Source organism: Hypanus sabinus, chromosome 18, assembly GCF_030144855.1.
Source record: "Hypanus sabinus isolate sHypSab1 chromosome 18, sHypSab1.hap1, whole genome shotgun sequence".
Lineage (NCBI taxonomy): Eukaryota > Metazoa > Chordata > Chondrichthyes > Myliobatiformes > Dasyatidae > Hypanus > Hypanus sabinus.
The window spans coordinates 16,000,999-16,024,440 of record NC_082723.1 but is presented as its reverse complement, the minus strand read 5'-3'; the positions used below and the strand labels follow the sequence as shown (position 1 = coordinate 16,024,440).

Below are 23,442 nucleotides of genomic sequence, written 5' to 3'. Positions count from 1 at the left end.
TCCAGGTTCTTCGTGATCTCATCCCTAACAATCGATTTCAACAACTTCCCAACCACTGATGTCAGACTACAGGTCTATAGTTTCCTTTTTGCTGCCTCCCACCCTTCTTAAACAGCGGAGTAACATTTGCAATTTTCCAGTCATCCAGTACAATGCCAGAATCTATCGATTCTTGAATGCCTCTGCAATCTCTCCAGCTACTTCCTTCAGAACCCATCAGATCCAGGAAATTTATCCCCCCTCAGACCATTGACCATTGACCTTCTCAGTTGTAATTTTCACTGCACAAACTTCACTTCCCTGACACTCCTGAAAGTCCGGTATACTGGAAATGTCTTCCATTGTGAAGGCTGATGCAAAATACGCATTCAGTTCCTCTGCCATCTCCGCATCTCTCATTACAATATCTCCAACGTCATTTTGTATTGGTCCTATATCTACCCTTGAATCTCTTTTACCTTTAGTATTTTCATATATATCTTTAGTATATTAGTTGCCAGCTTCCTTTCATAATTCATCTTTTCCTTCCTAATGACCTTTTTAGTTTCCTTCTGCAAGTCTTTTAAAAGCTCCCCAATCCTCTATCTTCCCATGAGCTCTGGTTTCCTTGTATGCCCTCTCTTTTGCTTTTACTTTGGCTCTGACTTCACTTGTCAGCCATGACAGTGTCCTTCTTCCCTTTGAAAATTGCTTCTTATTTGGAATATATCTGTCTTGCACTTCCCTCATTTTTCACAGAAACTCCAGCCATTGCTGCTCTGCTGTCCTTCCTGCAAATGTCCCTTTCTTGTCAACTTCGGCCAGTTCCCCTCTCATGCCTTTTTAATTTCCTTTATTCCACTGAAATACCGACACAATGGATTTTATTTTTTCCTTCTCAAATTTCGATGTGAACTCGATCATATTGTGATCACTGTTCACAAAGGGTTCCTTAACCTTAAGCTCTCTTATCACATCTGGATCATTGCATAACACCCAATCCAGCACAGCCGATCCCCTAGTGGGCTCAACAACAAGCTGTTCTAAAAAGCCATCTGTTAATTTCCCAATCCACTCTCATGTTAAAATCCCCAATGATTGTCATGACATTGCCCTTCTGACACGCCTTTTCTATCTCCTGCTGTAATTTGTAATCCACATCCTGGCTGCTGTTTGGGGGCCTGTATACAACTGCCATTAGGGTCCTTTTACCCTTGCCACTTCTTAACTCAGCCCATAGAGACTCTACCCCTTCTGATCCTATGTCTCTTTTTAATGATTTAATATTATTTCTTATACACAGAGTCAAACCACCCCTTTGCCTACTAACCTATCTTTCCAATACACTGTAAATCCTTGGACGTTCAGCTCCCAGTGGCAGCTATCCTTTAGCCGAGTTTCAGAGATGGCCACAACGTCATACTTGCCAATCTGTAGCTGAACTTCAAGGTCGTCCATTTTATTCCTTATGCTGCGTGCACTCAAATATAACATTTTCAGTCCAGTATTTGTTGCTTTCTGTTTTAACTGCACCACGCCTCTATTGCCTTGTAACTCATCCCACTGGCTGTGATTACGCCTCATCTCCTGCCTGTTCTTTCTATCATCTCTGTTGCACGCTATCTCTGATTTATTTCTGTTTTCCCCTTCCTCAACCCTATCACCCCGGTTCCCATCCCCCTGCCAAATTGGTTTAAATCCTCCTTAACTGCTCTATTTAATGTGCCCGCTAGGATATTGGGCCCCTTTGGGTTCAGGTGTAACCCGTCCTTTTAGTACAGGTCATGCCTCCCCTAGAAAAGGCCCCAGTGATACTGGAATCTGAAGCCCTGCCCCCTCCACCAGTCTCTCAGCCACACATTAATACGCCTGATCATGTTATTCTTGCACTCGTTAACACGTGACACAGGCAGCAATCCTGAGATTACTACCCAGGAGGTCCTGCTTCTCATTTCTGCAGGCTCTCAAAATTCTCTCTTCAGGACCTCTTTGCTTTTCCTTCCTACGTCCTTGGTACCAAAATGTACCAAGACATCTGGCTGCTCTCCCTTCCCCTCCATAATGTTGTGGACGTGATCCGAGACGTCCCTGACCCTGGCACCTGTGAGGCAACATACCATCCAGGTGTCCCACTCACATCCATAGAATAATCTCCTGTCTGTCCCCCTGACTATTGAGTCCCCTATTACCCTCTTCTCCCTCATTCCCATCTGCACCATGGACCCATGCTCAGTGCCAGCAACCCAGTCTTCATGGTTCTGCCCTGGGAGATCAGCCCCCCCCAACAGTATCCAAAACGGTATGCTTATTATTGAGGGGAAAGGCCACAGGGGTACTCTGCACTAATTGTCAATTCACATTTCCATTTCACCTCCCACAACTTAGGGGTGATTACTTCCCTGAAACTCAGATCAATGATTTCCTCACTCTCCTATACAAACCAAAGGTGATCCAGAAGATCATTCACGGTGCTGCAGCTGGATACACTTCACCCAGGTGTAGTTCTCCAGAACTCCAACATCCAGCATGATGAACACACAATGGTGACTTACTACACCAGATACAATAAGGATAAAGGGCAAGCCTTTTAGGACTGAGATGAGGAAAAACTTCTTCACATAGAGAGTGGTGAATCTGTGGAATTCTCTGCCACAGGAAACAGTTGAGGCCGGTTCATTGGCTATATTTAAGAAGAAGTTAGATATGGCCCTTGTGGCTAAAGGGATCAGGGGTTAAGGAGAGAAAGCAGGTACAGGGTTCTGAGTTGGATGATCAGCCATGATCATACTGAATGGCGGTGCAGTCTCGAAGGGCCGAATGGCCTACTCCTGCACCTACTTTCTATGTTTCTAAGAAAAAAAAGAGAACCTTAACAGAAACTTGTCCAGAGCCGATGCCCCTTTCAGCCAAAGTCTGACACTCCTCCTCTCACCACTGCCCTACTCCCAACAACGGCCACCCCGCATGTCCTTTCTGGACTTTTATTTAATACACTGTACTCCGCTCCCACCGCTGACTGGGCAGCCAGAACGAGCCCAAGCGCCCGCAAAAACCCTTTTATACCACTTATTTTAATTTTTATAGTAACTTAATAGTAATATATTATCTCTTGCACTGCCGCAAAACAACAACCCTCACGTCAGCAGCTTGGACAGCCCTGTGGAAACAAGCAGTGAACGTTTCAGGCAGAGACTCTTCGTCAGGACTCAACGGGCAGTCAACGTTTCGGGCCGAGACCCTTCTTCAGGACTCAACGGGCAGTCAACGTTTCGGGCCGAGACTCTTCGTCAGGACTCAACGGGCAGTGAACGTTTCGGGCCGAGACTCTTCATCAGGACTCAACGGGCAGTCAACGTTTCAGGCAGAGACTCTTCGTCAGGACTCAACGGGCAGTCAACGTTTCGGGCCGAGACCCTTCGTCAGGACTCAACGGGCAGTCAACGTTTCGGGCCGAGACCCTTCGTCAGGACTCAACTGGCAGTCAACGTTTCGGGCCGAGACACTTCGTCAGGACTCAACGGGCAGTCAACGTTTCAGGCCGAGACCCTTCGTCAGGACTCAACGGGCAGTCAACGTTTCGAGCCCAGACTCTTCGTCAGGACTCAACGGGCAGTCAACGTTTCGAGCAGAGACTCTTCGTCAGGACTCAACGGGCAGTCAACGTTTCGAGCCCAGACTCTTCGTCAGGACTCAACGGGCAGTGAACGTTTCGGGCCGAGACCCTTCGTCAGGACTCAACCGGCAGTCAACGTTTCAAGCCGAGACTCTTCGTTAGGACTCAACGGGCAGTCAACGTTTCGAGCCCAGACTCTTCGTCAGGACTCAACGGGCAGTCAACGTTTCAGGCAGAGACTCTTCGTCAGGACTCAACGGGCAGTCAACGTTTCGGGCAGAGACCCTTCGTCAGGACTCAACGGGCAGTCAACGTTTCAGGCAGAGACTCTTCGTCAGGACTCAACGGGCAGTCAACGTTTCGGGCCGAGACTCTTCATCAGGACTCAACGGGCAGTCAACGTTTTGGGCCAAGACCCTTCGTCAGGACTCAACGGGCAGTCAACGTTTCGGGCCGAGACTCTTCATCAGGACTCAACCGGCAGTGAACGTTTTGGGCCGAGACCCTTCATCAGGATTCAACGGGCAGTCAACGTTTCAGGCAGAGACTCTTCGTCAGGACTCAACGGGCAGTCAACGTTTCGGGCCGAGACTCTTCATCAGGACTCAACAGGCAGTCAACGTTTCAGGCAGAGACTCTTCGTCAGGACTCAACGGGCAGTCAACGTTTCAGGCCGAGACCCTTCGTCAGAAATCAACGGGCAGTCAACGTTTTGGGCCAAGACCCTTCATCAGGACTCAACGGGCAGTCAACGTTTCTGGCAGAGACTCTTCGTCAGGACTCAACGGGCAGTCAACGTTTCAGGCCGAGACCCTTCGTCAGGACTCAACTGGCAGTCAACATTTCGGGCCGAGTCTCTTCGTCAGGACTCAACGGGCAGTCAACGTTTCAGGCCGAGACCCTTCGTCAGGACTCAACGGGCAGTCAACATTTCGGGCAGAGACTCTTCGTCAGGACTCAACGGGCAGTGAACGTTTCAGGCAGAGACCCTTCGTCAGGACTCAACAGGCAGTCAACATTTCAAGCCGAGACTCTTCGTTAGGACTCAACGGGCAGTCAACGTTTTAGGCCGAGACCCTTCGTCAGGATTCAACGGGCAGTCAACGTTTCAGGCAGAGACTCTTCGTCAGGACTCAACGGGCAGTCAACGTTTTGGGCCGAGACTCTTCGTCAGGACTCAACAGGCAGTCAACGTTTCAGGCAGAGACTCTTCGTCAGGACTCAACGGGCAGTCAACGTTTCAGGCCGAGACCCTTCGTCAGAAATCAACGGGCAGTCAACGTTTTGGGCCAAGACCCTTCATCAGGACTCAACGGGCAGTCAACGTTTCTGGCAGAGACTCTTCGTCAGGACTCAACGGGCAGTCAACGTTTCAGGCCGAGACCCTTCGTCAGGACTCAACTGGCAGTCAACATTTCGAGCCCAGACTCTTCGTCAGGACTCAATGGGCAGTCAATGTTTCAGGCAGAGACTCTTCGTCAGGACTCAACGGGCAGTCAACGTTTCGGGCAGAGACCCTTCGTCAGGACTCAACGGGCAGTCAACGTTTCAGGCAGAGACTCTTCGTCAGGACTCAACGGGCAGTCAACGTTTCGGGCCGAGACTCTTCATCAGGACTCAACGGGCAGTCAACGTTTTGGGCCAAGACCCTTCGTCAGGACTCAACGGGCAGTCAACGTTTCGGGCCGAGACTCTTCATCAGGACTCAACGGGCAGTCAACGTTTTGGGCCAAGACCCTTCATCAGGACTCAACGGGCAGTCAACGTTTCGGGCCGAGACCCTTCTTCAGGATTCAACGGGCAGTCAACGTTTCAGGCAGAGACTCTTCGTCAGGACTCAACGGGCAGTCAACGTTTCGGGCCGAGACTCTTCGTCAGGACTCAACGGGCAGTCAACGTTTCAGGCCGAGACCCTTTGTCAGGACTCAACGGGCAGTCAAAGTTTCAGGCCGAGACCCTTCGTCAGGACTCAACAGGCAGTCAACATTTCAAGCCGAGACTCTTCGTTAGGACTCAACGGGCAGTCAACGTTTCAGGCCGAGACCCTTCGTCAGGACTCAACGGGCAGTCAACGTTTCGAGCCCAGACTCTTCGTTAGAACTCAACGGGCAGTCAACATTTCAGGCCGAGACCCTTTGTCAGGACTCAACGGGCAGTCAACGTTTCGGGCCGAGACTCTTCATCAGGACTCAACCGGCAGTGAACGTTTTGGGCCGAGACCCTTCGTCAGGATTCAACGGGCAGTCAACGTTTCAGGCAGAGACTCTTCGTCAGGACTCAACGGGCAGTCAACGTTTCGGGCCGAGACTCTTCGTCAGGACTCAACAGGCAGTCAACGTTTCAGGCAGAGACTCTTCGTCAGGACTCAACGGGCAGTCAACGTTTCAGGCCGAGACCCTTCGTCAGAAATCAACGGGCAGTCAACGTTTTGGGCCAAGACCCTTCATCAGGACTCAACGGGCAGTCAACGTTTCTGGCAGAGACTCTTCGTCAGGACTCAACGGGCAGTCAACGTTTCAGGCCGAGACCCTTCGTCAGGACTCAACGGGCAGTCAAAGTTTCAGGCCGAGACCCTTCGTCAGGACTCAACGGGCAGTCAACGTTTCAGGCCGAGACTCTTCGTCAGGACTCAACGGGCAGTGAACGTTTCGGGCCGAGACTCTTCGTCAGGACTCAACGGGCAGTGAACGTTTCGGGCCGAGACCCTTCATCAGGACTCAACGGGCAGTGAACGTTTCGGGCCGAGACCCTTCGTCAGGACTCAACCGACAGTGAACGTTTCGGGCCGAGACCCTTCGTCAGGACTCAACGGGCAGTCAACGTTTCAGGCCGAGACCCTTCGTCAGGACCAAACGAGCAGTCATCATCTCAGGCCTTCAGTCCTGACAAAGGGTCTCCGCCCGAAAAGTTGATTGCTCGTTTCTACAGATGCTGCCTGACCTGCTGAGTTCCTCCAGCATGTTGTATGTGTTGTTTTGACCCTAGCATCTGCAGTGTATTTTGTGTTAAACCTCAAGTTATATTTCAGTGATAATAACCCTGATTCTCATTCTAATGACCCCATCAATAAATCTTTGCTCAACAACGTTTGCTTCGCAGAGAGCAAGTGCAGTAAGCCTAGTGTTCATTCATTGCAGGAAAGCAGCTGGTCAGGGCAAGACTTAACAAAAGTTTGATTTTTAAAAATTCTACAATGGAAAGCAAATCCTTTCTCAGCAGATAATATTACAGAAGCTAAAGATTATCCTGTTCTAATTTGAGCTCTCCTTCAAAGCTTCAGCTTGAGTTGATATTTCAGTCAGGAGCTCTCCTGGCAACACTGAATGGAGCTCCTTAATTATCAAATCCAGCAGAACCACATTGACAGGCTTGAAGAGGAAGAAGGAAAGGCCAACGAGACACAAAGCAGTAATGAAGTGGGCAAAATGAAACGAGTTGTTGACTGCTGCTTTGTGAGTCTTTACGCAGCGTAGAAAGTGCTGACTCGCACCTCGGTGTTAACCTCAGGGGATTTAAAAGCCATTGGATCCTGCAATCCCTACAGTTCCTTTCAGAGTCAAGAACGAGGCTTAGAAATGACCGCTAATGATCGGTTTTTTAAACATCATAAAAGCAAAGGAGAATGGTGAGAGAAAACAAAGAGAAAGACAAAAAGAAAATAAATCATGATCTTCTCATACCAGATTAGAACCAATAAGATAGCAACATGGTACCTGCCACTGAAATCAAGAAGTTTTCAGAAAAACACAGAGGCAACTGTACCTACTGGAAACTCAGTCAAAAATTCCATGTATATAGGTGATTATATAAAATTTCAAACAGCAGAGAGTTCAAACTACAAGAAAGATAACAATTCTATACTGCAATCCAACCAAACAGACCCTACTTTCCAGCATTTAGCCTATGGTTCTTTAATCAGAAAGCTACACGAAACCAAAGGAGCATTCAAATTACCCTGTAAGATTACACAGGGAAGTTACGGCGGCAAGTTCTGCAAGGAATCAGTGGGTCATGCGGCACGTTGTGGGAAGAAAGGAACTGTCAACATCTCGAGTTGAAACCCTGAAGCAGGATCTTGACTCCTGCAGGTTATAGCTCTGGAATTCATTAACAAAAATCAATTTAGTTTCACTATGGAGCACCCAAATCACGGTCCACTAGTCAAATCCGGCTTTGCGAACTTTAGATCAGGCTGTTAAAAGAGACCGGCGGAATTTATTTACTACAGATACAGCGCAGAATAGGCCCTTCCCACCCAATGAGATGCACCGACTTAACCCTAGCCTAATCAATGACCGATTTACCTACTAACTGGGGCATCTTTGGACCGTGGGAAGAAACCGGAACACCCGGAGGAAACCCACGCACTTCACAGGAAGGACAAACAAACTCCTTCCAGGTGGCTCCAGAATCGAACTCCAAACTCGGGAACGTCCTGCACTGTAATGGTGTCACACTAACTGCTACGCTACTGTGTCATTGTCCATTGTTCCTCTGCCCGACCCACCACTCTCACTGAAGCAGGTGTAGATCCCTGGGAAAAGGCACCTCTCTACACTGACCTTTGTTTAGTCACAATACTGAAATGCTTTTGTGCTGAAAAACCTGTCACAGGAAACAAATATTCACGCAACTTCCAAGGGAAAAAAAGTTTTGAACTTTATTCAACTTTGTGTGCTAACTAGCTAATTCTGCATGAGGATTTTCCAACATCAGTATCTGCCCTTCCGGGGGACGTCACATGATGACGTAGGATCGAGACGCTGGAGCCCAGCCCTCCCGTAAAAAATTAATAAATTAATGTTTAAGTGAAGAAAAGTTAATTAATACTTTTTTAAGGTTACTTATAAACTACTCCGGATTGTTTTAAGCTATGCCTCATAAACAGAGGACGAAGAAAACTGCTGCCGCGAAGACCGCTCAAGTTGGAACAGAATCAAGGCCTACATCTACCGAAGAACCGCGGACTCAGGTACAACACACCACCGGTGAAACAGAAAAGGAGACTGCGGCAGCATCGGCCATTTCTAAAGGGAAAGATCAACGAAAACTGCGCAAGCGTAAAGGAACGAGCATGCGCAAAAGAGAGCAACCAGAACTATAAAACCCAGCAACGACTGAAACCGACAGTGAAAGTGAGTCTGAGAGAGAGACAGACTCTCTGGAAAAATCAGACGAAAACGGAGATCAAGATGAAAGTTCCTCTGAAAATACAAAAAAGACTTTGAGGCAAATAATGCATAAATTAGAAAAATTAAATGCATTAAAAGTAATTAAAAGTAACCAAAAAGTAATTACAGAAAAAATAACAAATATGGAGGCTATGTTTGATAAAATGACAAAGAAACAGGAAAAAATGGAAAAGAAAATTACAGATTTGGATGTCAAAATGGAAGAAATGGAGGGAAGAATGAAGAGGATGGAAGATGATAATGATGCCTGGACATCAGAAAGAAAACAACTCGTGGGAAAAATTGATAAACTTGAAAATTTTAGTAGACGCAACAATATTAAAATTGTTGGACTTAAAGAAGGTACCGAAGGAGAAGACCCAATAAATTTTTTTCAAAAATGGATTCCTGAAAAGTTGGAAATGGGAGAAGAAACTTCAATTGAGATTGAAAGGGTGCACAGAGCCTTAAGACCAAGATCTCAAGATGATCAAAATCCGCGATCAATTTTGATAAGATGTTTAAGATACCAGGATAAAGAAAAGATTTTGAGGGCGGCTGCCCAGGGTGCTAAAAGAAGAAAAGGTCCGTTGATGATAGCTGAGAAACCAGTTCTTTTTTATCCTGATATAAATTATAACCTTTTGAAGAGAAAGAAAGAATTTAATCCAGTTAAAAAGGTTTTGTGGGAAAAAGGTTATAAGTTTTTAATGCGTCACCCAGCAACACTGATAATTTTTTTGGAGGAAGGAAAAAGATTTTTTTCTGATTATCAAGATGTGGAGGTGTTTGCACAAAAACTTTCATCTCTTCATTAATTAAAAGTAGAGATTTCTAAATGTAATGGTTAAAGACGAAGACAGAGAAAGCAAATGGAACTGATGGACATTTAAGGACGATATAAGGGAGAAAAGTAATATTTTAGAAATATTAATTGAGAATAGTATGTTTTTTTTATATGTATATTTTTTATGTTGCAGGGGGGCTGGGGAGCTTTGAATCGGTTACTACGGGATTCACGTGTGTAATCATGGCGATTGCCATGACCTGTACAATAGAGGGGGGTAATGTTGTGTTTCCTTTCTTTCACAACGTTAGTAGGGGGGTATTTTGTTTTTTTCTTTATTTTCTATTTTTCTTCTATTCTTTTGCCTGGATGATTGGTGGGGACACACATAGCAACATGGAGACTTTTAAAAAGATTTCCCAGGATACAATGAAAGTTGAAGGATTAGGTATTATTATAGATTGGAGTAACATAAATAAAAATAATGACTAATTTATTGAATTTTTTAAGTTTTAATGTTAATGGGCTTAATGGACCAGTGAAAAGAAGAATAATTTTAACATACATTAAAAAAATGAAAATAGATATAGCTTTCTTACAAGAAACTCATTTAACGGATATAGAACATCAGAAATTAAAAAGAGACTGGGTTGGAAATGTTATTGCAGCTTCATTTAACTCAAAGGCAAGAGGAGTTGCAATTTTGGTTAATAAAAATTTACCAATTAAAATACAAAATGTATTAATTGATTCGGCAGGAAGATATTTAATTATACATTGTCAAATTTTTTCAGAACTATGGACTCTTATGAATATTTATGCACCAAATGAAAATGATGTAAAGTTTATACAGGAGGTCTTTTTGAATTTGGCTAATGCACATGATAAAATATTAATAGGTGGAGATTTTAATTTTTGTTTAGATCCAGTTTTAGATAGATCAACAAAGGCTATTACAAAATCAAAAGTAGCAAAATTAACTCTATCATTGATGAAAGATTTAAATTTGATTGATATATGGAGAAGAATCAATCCAAAAGAAAGGGATTATTCATTCTATTCAAATAGACATAAAACATATTCAAGGATAGATTTTTTCCTATTATCAACAAATACTCAAGATAGAGTGAAAAACGTGGAATATAAAGCAAGAATATTGTCTGATCACTCTCCTTTAATAATGACAATGATAATGATAGATAAAGAGGAATCAATTTATAGATGGAGATTTAATTCAATTTTACTAAAACATCAAGATTTTTGTGATTTTATGAAAAAGCAGATTCAGTTCTTTTTAGATACAAATTTACATTCAGTTGATGATAAATTTATATTGTGGGAAGCAATGAAAGCATATTTGAGAGGCCAGATAATAAGTTATACTTCTAAAATTAAGAAGGAATATATGATAGAAATAGATCAATTGGAAAAAGAGATTATAAAATTAGAAAAAGAATCTCAAAGAAATATGACAGAAGAAAAACGAAGACAACTTATTAATAAGTTAAAATATAATACACTCCAGACATATCGAACAGAAAAAGCAATTATGAGAACTAAACAGAGATATTATGAATTAGGTGAAAGATCACATAAAGTTCTTGCATGGCAGTTAAAAACAGATCAGATTTCTAAAACAATAAATGCAATTCGGACAAAAGTGAATGAAATTACTTATAAACCTCTAGAAATTAATGAGGCTTTTAAGAATTTTTATTCTGAGTTGTATAAATCAGAATCAAAGAATGATGATGTTAAGATAGAAGAATTTTTATCACAAATAACTCTTCCAAAATTAAATACAGAAGAACAGAAGGGATTAGGTATGTCTTTTACATTGAAGGAAGTTGAAGAAGCTTTGGGATCACTTCAAAGTAATAAATCTCCAGGAGAAGATGGTTTTCCACCTGAATTTTATAAAAAGTTTAAAGATTTATTAATTCCTCCTTTTATGGAGTTAATATGTCAAGCGGAAAGAACGCATAAACTTCCAGAATCTTTTTCAACAGCTATTTTAATAGTATTGCCAAAAAAAGACAGAGACCTTTTTAAAACCAGCATCATATAGACCTATTTCTTTATTAAATACCGATTATAAAATAATAGCAAAAATCTTATCTAATAGATTATCTAAATGCTTACCAAAATTAGTGCATATGGATCAAACAGGATTTATCAAAAATAGACAATCGGCAGATAATGTAACTCGGTTATTTAGTATAATCCATTTAGCACAAAAGAGGGAGGAAATGAGTGTGGCAGTTGCTTTAGATGCAGAGAAAGCATTTGATAGATTGGAATGGGATTTTTTATTTAAGGTATTAGAAAAATATGGACTAGGAACATCATTTATAAAATGGATTAAAACCTTAAATACTAATCCCAAAGCTAAAGTAGTGACAAATGGTCAAATTTCAACATCATTTCAGTTAACAAGATCAACTCGGCAAGGTTGCCCACTATCACCTGCTTTATTTGTGTTGGCAATAGAACCACTAGCTGAATTAATTAGAATGGACCCAGATATTAAGGGTTTCAGAGTTAATCAGGAAGAATACAAGATTAACTTATTTGCTGATGATGTTCTACTTTATTTAACAGATCCATTACATTCACTACGCAAATTATCTTATAGACTAGAAGAATATGGGAAAATATCGGGTTATAAAATAAATTGGGATAAAAGTGAAATTTTACCTCTTACTAAAGGAGATTATAATCAATGTCGATTAATAACTCAATTTAGATGGCCAGCAAATGGTATAAAATATTTAGGTATAAGAGTTGATAATGATATAAAAAACTTATACAAATTAAATTACTTACCACTTTTGAAAAAAATTCAGGAAGATCTTGAAAAATGGATGGCATTACCAATAACATTAGTAGGTAGAGTAAATACTATAAAAATGAATATATTCCCTAGATTACAATATTTATTTCAATCATTACCAATACAATTACCCCAGAAGTTTTTTCAAGAGTTAAACAAATATGTGAGGAAATACCTCTGGAAAGGTAAGATGTCAAGAATATCGTTGGAAAAATTGACATGGAAATTTGATCTAGGAGAATTACAACTTCCAAATTTTAAGAATTATTATAAAGCAAATCAACTTAGATTTATTGCATCTTTTTTCGAGAAAGATAAACCGGCATGGATTAGAATAGAATTAGATAAAATAGGAGAAAATGTACCAGAAGATTTTATATACAAATGGGAATCTAAATGGATACGGGAAAAGAAAGAATCTCCTATATTAAAACATTTGATTGATTTATGGAATAAGATAAATGTTGATGATGAGACAAAAAAATCTTTATTAGCAAAGAGATCTTTAATTCAAAATAGACTTATTCCTTTCACAATGGACAATCAACTTTTATATAATTGGATTCAAAATGGGATTAGATATATAGGGAATTGTTTTGAAGGAGGTATATTAATGTCATTTGATCAATTAAAGAATAAATATAAAATATCAAATAACACTTTATTTTGTTACTTTCAATTAAGGGCGTATTTAAGAGAAAAATTAGGTCAAACAATGTTATTGCCGAAATCTAATGAAATAGAAATTTTAATTCAAAAAGGAAATATTAAAAAATTTATATCTTGCATGTATAACTTGATTCAAAGACAGGTAATTAAACAAGGAGTCCATAAGTCAAGACAAAAATGGGAAAGTGATTTGAATATTAAAATTGAAGAAACAAATTGGTCAAGACTATGTCTTGATAATATGACAAATACAATAAATGTTCGGTTAAGATTAATGCAGTATAATTTTCTACATCAATTATATATTACACCACAAAAAATAAAAAAATTAAATCCAAATTTATCGGATCAGTGTTTCCGATGTAACCAGGAAACTGGTACTTTTTTACATTCGACATGGTCTTGCACTAAAATTCAACCTTTTTGGACAAATTTAAGACTTTTACTGGAACAAATTACAGGAACACAATTTCCTCATAATCCAATATTATTTTTACTAGGTGATATTGAAGGGATAAAACCGAAACTCAAACTAAATAAGTATCAGAAAGAATTTATAAAAATTGCACTGGCAGTAGCCAAAAAAGCTATTGCAGTTACTTGGAAATCGGATACACATTTAAGTATAGATTCTTGGAAGAAAGAAATCTATGGTTGTATTCCATTAGAAAAAATTACTTATAATTTAAGAGATAAATATGAAACATTTCTGAAAATTTGGAGCCCTTATTTACAAAAGACAGGATTAAATATATAGATGCTCTGAAGATGAAACAATTGGTTATTAGGGGAAAGAAATAAATATACATATTAAAGTTGTTACGAATTCCATGGAGCATGTGGAGATCTTCCAACAACCAGGCATTCTTTCTTTCTTTCTTTCTTTCTTTCTTTCTTTCTATAGGGCAGTTAGGGGGGAGGGGTTAAGGGGAGGGGGTAAGGGTTATATACATTGATTTTTCATACTTTGTAACCATTTAAAAATGCAATAAAAAAAGTTTAATAAAAAAAAGTATCTGCCCTTCCAAACGGGTTCTGTGGACGTTCCACTAAGTTCTCCTCTGATGTTAGTCGTCAATCCGATGCAGGGCTTCGAGAGTTTCTTTCCTCTGACCGAAGCTGCTTGATCCTGCTCAGCTTCTCTAGCAAATTGCGTGTTGCCTAAAAGCACAGGGCTCACTCCAGGACTTCACCCAGGCAACAGGGGACAATATTGAGGGAGTACTACATTGTTAGTACTGTTGCTCGGTAAGATACCAAACAAATGTAGTTCTTCCTCTTCTGACATTTTGTGGTAGTTGGTAGTCCAACTTAAAGGTGCATTACCGCCGCCAGTTGAACATAATAATTTTCCTGAACATACAGATGAACCGACAGCATGTAAGCAATGTCATTTTAAGAAACAGGATGTGAAGACAAAATGTAATCAATAAATGTAAAATGGAGTGTGTGTCGCGGTGGAACAGCTCATGCCAAGTAAAGTCACCGTGTTCATCCAGCAAGTGGTGACACATCCAGGACTCTTGTGATTTCCCAAAACATGCCACAAACACGTGGAGTTGTCAAGCCCAGTTAATATCTTTATTCTAAAATTCTACTGCACCCCATTTTGTGTTAAAGAGTAGGACTTTTGTCCTAATATCATTTACCTTTTTCATTTAAGCCTAAACTCAGTGAATGGAGATTAACACAAGGTAATAATAGAATAAATTCAAATTCTTCCTACCAGGTATGCGACGACTTCATATCCTTGTTCCTTCAGCCAGACCAGAATACATGAGGTGTCTAAACCACCACTGTAGGCAAGAACCACTGTACCCTTTGACTGAGACATTGAGCCTTAAGAAAAGAAGGGAGAAAAATAAGATAAACAAGGCTGTTAATTACCACTAAAATTGTCCAAAGAAAGGCAAAGCATAAATCAAAGTAGCCCCAGTATTTTACAAGAAATATTTTAATCCCATTCACAAAGATTAAGTCAAACAACTTGAAATATCAAAAAAATCAATCAGTGGAACTGGAGATGATGGAAATCTGGACTAAAAACAGAAAATGCTGGGAATATGTAATAGATCATACAGTATCTGTAGCAAGAGAAACAGACCTGGCACCAGCACTTGAAATGTCTAGCTGTAGTTTTAAGATCTACAGAGAATATGGTTGTGAATTAGTATGCTTACATATTTATCCAAATAAAAAAAATCAGACAAAAGTGTTTTATTAAATAACAGAATAAACATCACTTTGTTGTATAAAATTATTCTTTAGCTTGAAAGAGGGTTGTTAGCACTTGTGAACAGAATGAAATGGTGGTTCACTTATGACAAGTGATCTCTAAAACTACAAGAAACCTTTCATTCACCAATTATCACGGGCTTCTGCACTGCCTGCGGTGATAAAATGGCTTTGTGGTTGTGAACTTGCTTTCCTGAACCTTAGTTCTGAATGTTACTTTCTATTGTTTGCGCGATTTGTTCTTTTTTGGGCATATTTAATACAGCGGTTGATTTGTTCCTGATTAGTGAAGGTGTCAAAGGTTACAGGGAGAAGGCAGGAGAAAGGGGTTGAGAGGAATAATAAATCAGACATTATGGAGTACCAGCTACAGCCTCGATGGGCTGAATGGTATAATTCCATTCCCATGTCTTATGGATATGTACACCGAGACCTCTCTGTTACCCACCTCGTCCTCCTCCCATTTTTAATATAATCTTGCCCGCTTGTTGCCCACAAACGCACCTCCTCACATTCCTCCTGCAAATTTGGCATATCTGACCAACGCACAGTGCAGGGTGACAAAGTAGAGTAGCGGGTAATGCAATTGTTTTACCGCGCCAGCGATCACTGATTCCCGCTGCTGTCTGTAAGGAGTTTATACGTTCTCCCCCTGACCAAGTGGGCTCTCCCATGGTGCTCCCGTTTCAGACGTACGGTTTGGGATGAGTGAACTTGCGGGCTGCCCTCAGCACAATCCTCACAGAGCTGATTTGATAAAAACGACAAATTTTGCTGCGATGTTTCAATGTGCATATGACCAATCTCTGCATTGACACTTCCTGCAGCCTGGAACTCCCCTCCCCACTTTCAACTATGCTACCAGTTCTGACACCATATGTGAGGAGACCTCAGCCTAGCCTAAGTACTTTATATAGAAGATAGGCAGTAGCGTTCTGACAGAACACCCCTCTTTGCTTTCTGGTCACTGCACAATCTGCCAGGTGGGTGGGAAAAGTGAAGGTTTTTATTCCGGCACCTTTCCTGACTTCCTTTCCAGTCACGAGGAAGGATCTTGGCCCAAAACATTGGCTGTTCATTCATCTCCATGGACGCTGCCTGACCTGCTGAGTTCCTGCAGCATTTTGTGTGTGTTGACGCTAATTCATTTTAGCATTTTCCCGTCGATTGCACGGGGTTTTATTTTATCCTCTTTCATGAAGGACCCAGAATCAGAATCAGGTTTAATATCGCTTCGCATCACCTGTTCCAGCAGCAATGCACTTCTCCATTGAAACTATTCAGGGATGACAAGTTTCAGCTGGTGGTTAGCCACCAGAATGAACCTGCATGTAGTAACTGCCAGCAAGAGAAAGGCACCGATTAATTCAGTTTCCATCCCTTTATTCCGGCTTCTTGAAACCCACTGCTCAGAGTCTCACGTTCAGGCTGAATCGAGGCGCCAGGCCGTGATATAGACGTTGATGTAGGTGCCAGGCCTGACTGGAAACGTCAGAGTGACAGGGTTCGAGGCGAGGGACGGGACTCGCCACGACTCAGCTCTGCGTTGAACTACGGGACTCTCTTTGTGGACTTCAGTTCAGAATGCTATTTGCTCGCGGTTATCGTCTGCCTGATTTGTTTTATTTTCATTGTGCAGTGGGTGTTCAATGGTCTCCATTTTTTGTGGGTTCTTTGGGGTGTCTTTGTTTCGTGGCTGCCCGTTAGAAGACAACTCTCAAGGTTATGTAATGTATACTTTGATAATAAATGTACTTTGAGCTTTACCCCAACCTCCTTCTCACCTATCCCACCTCAACTTTGCAACACACGCAAAATACTGGAGGAACTCAGCAGGCCAGGCAGCGTCTTTGCAGACTGAGATTGCCCTATCTGCTTTTGTATTAAATTTAGAGTGGATCCAGTTCCCTCATTTCATACACACATCTTTAATTTATTTTATCTTCTAGCTGTGCCGCCTAGATAAGCTTAATCTTGGCCCAATCACAGGACAATTTACAATAACCAATTAACCTACCAACTGCTGTGTCTTTGGACTGTGGAAGGGATCCCACACAGTCATGGGGAGAATGTACAAACTCCTTAAAGGTGGCGGCTAGAATTGATTGTGCTAACCACTACACTACCGCCTTACGCCTATTGCACCGTTAAGGCTGATTTATACTTGTGTGTACAGGCTATGCCCTGGCCCCGATTTTCACTTCTGCGAAGGCTCTACACCGTAGTGAGCATGCATTGGTGTGCGCCCAAACGCTAGTTGGCGGTTTCTATGCTACTGTTTTGAGTTTCTTCGTGAGAGACATGGACAAGGAAATGCATTTCAAACATTTTCGCATGTTCGCGGGTAGATTTGACGATTTGGTTCATCTATTTCACATCGGTGTACAGACATGGCGGAGAAGAAGCAACCGGAAATGCGAAGGAGGAAATGCGATGCTACCAAGCGGACCAATCACAGTTGTTGAGGTCTGCGTCGCCATGACGCGCGAGTTACTTTTTGGGGGAGGTGCACGTCACCCTATGGCGTAGGGTACGCGGTACCTACAGCGTAGATGCGACGCACAAGTATAAATCAGCCTTTACTTTTGGATGTTTTACAAGGGGAAGTGTTTTTAGCTAGAATTCCAGAACCAAAGAAGCACAAGGTCAAACTTCTGTCATTACCTCAATATTCTTTGAATGCAGCTAACTCAGTATCTGAGATAAAAACTGAATGAGCTTGTCAGCTCTGGAGCAGGAAATTTGGTACTAACTCCAAGAATGAGCACTAATAAAATCACCTACTCTGCTTGTGCACGGGGCATATTGAGCAACCTCAAAGTATTGCAATAACGCCAACATTTAAAAAGAGTACAGGTCCAGCCCAGATTACAGCAGAGTTCTGTTCCAGAGATCTGTTTGTAACCTGACACTTTGTAATGTGGAAATGAGCATAAACACCGTGTGGGAGGGGATCACAGCAACTGTGGTGACGGGAGAGCGAGCTGGAATGGGAAGAGCAGCCAGCCGCCCCCTCTCACTGAGTGAGAGAGTGAGTTCACTCAGCTGTCCCAACTCTGCTCAACTCAATTAGGCATAAAACAAAGGAGCCAAATCTGGCCATTCAGCCCATCAAGTCTGCTCCAAAATCCAACTGTTGTAAATCAGAGAGCAGGCATATGGAAATACTCCCATCCCACACAGCAGCCCAAAGCCTGTCCTGCCGGTCCCCAAAACTCTCCTTTGTTGAGTTTGCATATTAGGGAGGACCTGTATCACGTCATTCTCTATGTAAAACAAAATCACTGAAAATGCTACAGCATTTTTGAACAGTTTGTTATCAGTTGTTTAAACACACTTTAGACTCCAAAAACTCCATTATTCCAGTGTCTACTTCCCACAGAACAATAATATCAACATTTTTATTTTTTTTTTTAATTAAATGGACTCTAATACCTCAACCTCTTTCAATCTGTGAACGGATTCCAATCTTTATGTAAAATGTTTAAACTGTTACAAGAATTACAGATTTTCCTATTTTGGTTTGCTATCCAGAAGGATTTTCTACCCTGTGTGAGAGCACACAGACTGCAGGAGGTAGGGGACAGGAACTGTCATCAGGTAAAACGAGGGGAACCCATTCTCCCTGCTCACTAAAAGTCTTCTTGAGCTCAGCAGCTATAAACCTCCCCTCCAAAATGACTGGATAATCAGGGCTAATGAGGCAAATTACTTAAGTGTACCATCAAAAAAAAGCTTTTAAGATTGGCGGTACCAGTTGTCAATACTATTAGTTAGTTTTATGAAGTTGTCCTTTTAATAAAAATCCCCCAGAATATAGGCCGACTTACAAAACACAACTAAGGATAAGTCTAGAGAGTCTTTAAATGAACTAAATTTAACCACAGATGTTTGTACAATGAACAGCTTTTTCACATTTATCATTATCATTTGTTTCTTTTTTTTTGCATTTGCACAGTTTATCTTATTTTGCGCATTGGTTGCTTGTCCGAGTTTGTAATTTTTAAATTAATTTCCATCATATTTCTTTGTTCTACTTGAATGACTGTAAAAGAATAATTGTAGGGTAGTATATAGTGACGTATTTGTTACTTTGATAATAAATATACTTTGAACTTTGAAAGTATTTTAAATGTGACAGAGCTTGAGATTCCTGATTTTTTTTTGTAATACAACATGGTTTATTCTCACTCCTACTATCATCCATTTGCTGACCCTGACTTTTAATCCTGCAGAGTAATTATACAATATTATAATAAAATCATTTATTGACTCACTGTTGCAATATAAATCAAATCACCCATTGTTCAGTTACAGCAATATCTAGATTTCCTGTTTTAATGTCGCAAGTAACTTTTTTAAGATGCTTCAGGAACCAAGTATATAAGCATTTTGCGTGTGTACAATACCTTTGCCTTTGTAACTGAAGATGATAATGACAGCAACTTGCCGAAAGGTTGCTCAAAGATATTGCTGTTTTAAGGAAGTAAAAGGAGAAAAAATTAAGTTCCAAAACCTTGGACCTTGGCCACCAATACCACAAAAATCGGTAAGAAACTGGATAACTGAAGAAAGCGACGGTGGAAGTTTAGAGACGAGAGGAACAAGGGGCCGAGAAGTTTTAAAGATTAGCTTTATTTATCACATGTACATTGAAACATACAGTGAAATGCATCTGGCACCAACATAGCATGCCCACAACTTACTATCCCTAATCCTAACCTGATTTTGGACTGTGAGAGGGAACAGGAACACCTGGAGGAAACCCACGTGGTCACGGGGAGAGTGTGCAAACTCCTCACAGACAGCGGCGGAATTGGACCCGGATTGCTGGCGTCCGTATTAGCATTACACAAACCGCTACACTACCATGCCGCTCTAACTTGGGTGAAAAATCGGAAGGGGAACGAGACCTTGCTTTCAGGAATTCACACGGGTGACTGAACACCAGAGCAATGGGTGAATGCACTTTGGAGAGTTAGGACTTTCACAGTGGAGACTGTGTGACCAAACATTTACAGCAAAGCAGTTCTCTTCCTGTAAAAAACAACCCCTGAAACGTTGGTGCTGGAAGGAAGCATTGTGACACTCATGGGCTGCCTGGCACAATCTTCGCTGATTTGATTTGGTGTAAAACGATTCATTTCACTGATGTTCACGTGACAAATAAAGATAATCTTGGTAGCTAGGATACAGAGTACTGTGGTAGGGACTTAAGGCAATGATAGGACCAGGAGGGGTACATCCTCACAGACAGGGGATAAAAATGGGCCGTGGGCTTGGGGCGCTGAGGGAGAGCCACAAGGACACCTCCCTCTCCAGTGCCTCCCTTGCTTCAACCTCCAGGCTTCCCCGAGGCCTAGCGAAGGCCAGCTGTTCATCAGTCACCTTGAAAAGGTCAAAGCCTGAGGCAATGCTCATCTCCTCTTTGGCAGAAATTATGTTCACAGTCGTTTGGGAAAAGGAAGCCCAGGCTGGTGATGGGACAATACTTCAAAGGATGGGCTTTTGAGAAAAGTTATGGAACTGGTAGTATTGACTGAATGGAGGAGAGGAGAGTCCACTAACAGAGCTAATGTACAATGATTCAATTTTCTGGACAGCAATTTGAAGAGAAATGAATTGTGTGTCTCTGGTGTGGAGTTAATAGTCTCAACTGGTCCAAGTGTTGTATCCATTTTGTGAAAACCAGCTGGGGAACCAGGAAGCCTGACAGACTAAATTTCACCCTTTTTTTGCAAACTGCTATAGAGTCCAATATAAAAGTTTAAAATTTTCTGTAAGTGCTTAAATGTACACGCCTTAGCCACAACTCAGAAACAGAGGCTGGCAAACCTCCCCTACAGTCCACGGCATCACCAGATACCTATCTAGGCCAGTGATTCTCATACAGCCCATAGGCAACTGCCAGCCTTACTGCTAATCAAATGCCAACTCAGATTTTAATACTTGATTGCTTGTTTAAAATACGCTTCGCAGAGCTTTGACAGCTCTGCAGTGGCGGGGATCATGCATTAAAAATTCATATAGTTGCCGATTACGAAACGCTTTAGGTATCCAAGGGTAGGTATTGCCTACCGCATAGCGAGCTGGCAAAGGATACACAGCGGGATATAGGTCCGTTGCAGGAATGGGAGGTGAACTTTGGGAGAGGAGAAGGAAAGGGCCTGTGCACAGTTTGAAAGCAAGACCCTTAACAGTGTTGATGTACAGGTGGATCTCCACAGCTCCCGGAAAACAGCTACGCGGGGTACTGGAGACAGAGTAGTTGACAAACTGAGATCAAGAATCAAGGAGGTTGTGTTGAAATTTTATAAAACTTGGACTGCGTCCGGAGTAGTGCATTCATATCTGGTTGCTTCATTATGAGGAAGAATACAGAGCCTACGGATAGGGAGCAGAGCAGATTGCTGTCCGGGATTAGAGGACTGCGCGGCAGCGGTGGCTGAGAGGTCGCGATCTGATACAAGTTTATAAAATTATGAGAGGCGCAGATAGATGGCCAATATTTTCCACCCCCCCCCCCCAACAATCATGCTTCTGAGTTGAGAGGGGTACGTTCTGACGAGATGCGGTGGGTGCCCGGGTAGTGGCAAATGCAAATACCCATGGGACTCCTAGGCTCATGAATAGGCAGGAAATGGATGGAGGTGAAGGAATTAGTTTAGCTAGTAATTTGGTTACTAATTTAGTTAGTTCAGCACAATATTGTGGGCGGAAGGGCCTGTTCTTGTGCTGTACTGTTCTATGTTCTATTTTATTAATATACTCTGGAGGAATTCTCATTTCCCTAAATCCACCTCTCACCAATCATCACAATTTTTCTGTCTACATCAGGAAGCTCTGAATACAGATTTCAGAATCAACATCACACGCAAAATGCTGGAGGAGCTCAGCAGGCCAGGCAGCATCGATGGAAAACAGTACAGTCGACGTTTCGGGCAGGGACCCTCCGGCGGGGCTGGAGAGAAGGGACGATCTAAACTTCTTCAGGGTAGGCATCCCTGGAAGAAACTTCACAGTTCTGCAGTCCGATCACAAAACAGGAGAAAATCTGCAGGTGCTGGAAATCCAAGCAACCAACACACACACACACACACACACACACACACACACACACACACACACACACACACACACACACACACACACACACACACACACACACACACACACTGGACTTCCAGCATCTGCCGATTTTTCTCTTGTTTATGTTCAGATTTAATATCTCCGGCATATGTCGTGAATTTTGTTAACTTTGCTTCCTACAGTGTTTACAACCTACCGAACCGAAGTTACGGTTGCTTCAGGGAAAAGTTATTCCCAGTGGCCCCATACTAGTCTTGAAGCGATTGACTATACTGCATAAAGGAATCCAAATTAGAACGTAGAAACACACAAAAAAAATCCCTCGTCCATTAGATCTCAAAGACCGGTCGTTTTGTACCAACAGGAACTCTTTATTATGCCACTCCGCAGGAGATCAGGACAACTTTGCAATACCCAGAGGCAATATCATCATCTGCATCTGGATTTGAGGGAGTTTTACTTTCAAACAAACTCACTGGAGCGACATATAACAACAGGTCGAACAGGCGAACTTTCCGATCGAGACCTGCATCAACCGTGCGCGCCAGTCGTTATTATGTGTTTCAACTTCTAAAGTAAAACACAAAATGCAAAGACAACTGTGTAAGGACTACAAGCAAGGGCTGAGGAAATAAAATCAGGCTGCCCGTCCAGGCATGGCAATGGAGCCGAGCAGGTGAGGGAATGCCGCGGCGCGGCGCGGCTCGCCCCTACCTGTGTCCCGACCGCCGCGTCCTCTCTCCGCTCCGCTCTGCCTTTGCGATCCCACCGACTCGCGTCTTTTTTAAAATCCCCCACTTCGCGCCGCTACTGATTCTGCGCGACGGCGTGAGGGGGCGGGCCGACGGGCCCTGACTGGCAGGCGCACGCCCCATTCGCCGCCCCCGGCGTCCTGACGTCACGAGACGCACCCCCCCCCCCCTCCTGCGCGGGCGGTGTGTGTGCTCGCAATGGGCGGGGTTGAGCGGTCGGGACCCTCCAAATGAGGCAAGAGGAGGTGGCAAAGACTCTCCCACAATGTATCTAGAGCACTTGAATTGTCATGGGATAGAGGGCCACATCATAT

At 42.4% G+C, this 23,442-nt stretch overlaps 1 protein-coding gene across 2 annotated transcripts in view; it reads right to left on the bottom strand.

Moving 5' to 3' along the window:
* The window catches only part of ass1 (argininosuccinate synthase 1), a 189,227-nt gene extending 165,991 nt beyond the window's left edge, over window positions 1-23,236 (bottom strand). Inside the window, exons 1-3 of one of the 2 annotated variants that reach the window (XM_059993722.1) lie at window positions 23,091-23,202; window positions 19,697-19,760; window positions 14,779-14,891 (exon numbers count right to left, since the gene is read on the bottom strand). In XM_059993722.1, coding sequence (XP_059849705.1) covers window positions 14,779-14,886 — 108 coding nt within the window. In that variant the 5' untranslated portion in view covers window positions 14,887-14,891; window positions 19,697-19,760; window positions 23,091-23,202. Of the gene's footprint in view, window positions 1-14,778; window positions 14,892-19,696; window positions 19,761-23,090 lie in introns of both variants that reach the window. The other variant, XM_059993723.1, reaches the window with a different exon arrangement.
* Window positions 23,237-23,442: the final 206 nt, after the last annotated feature.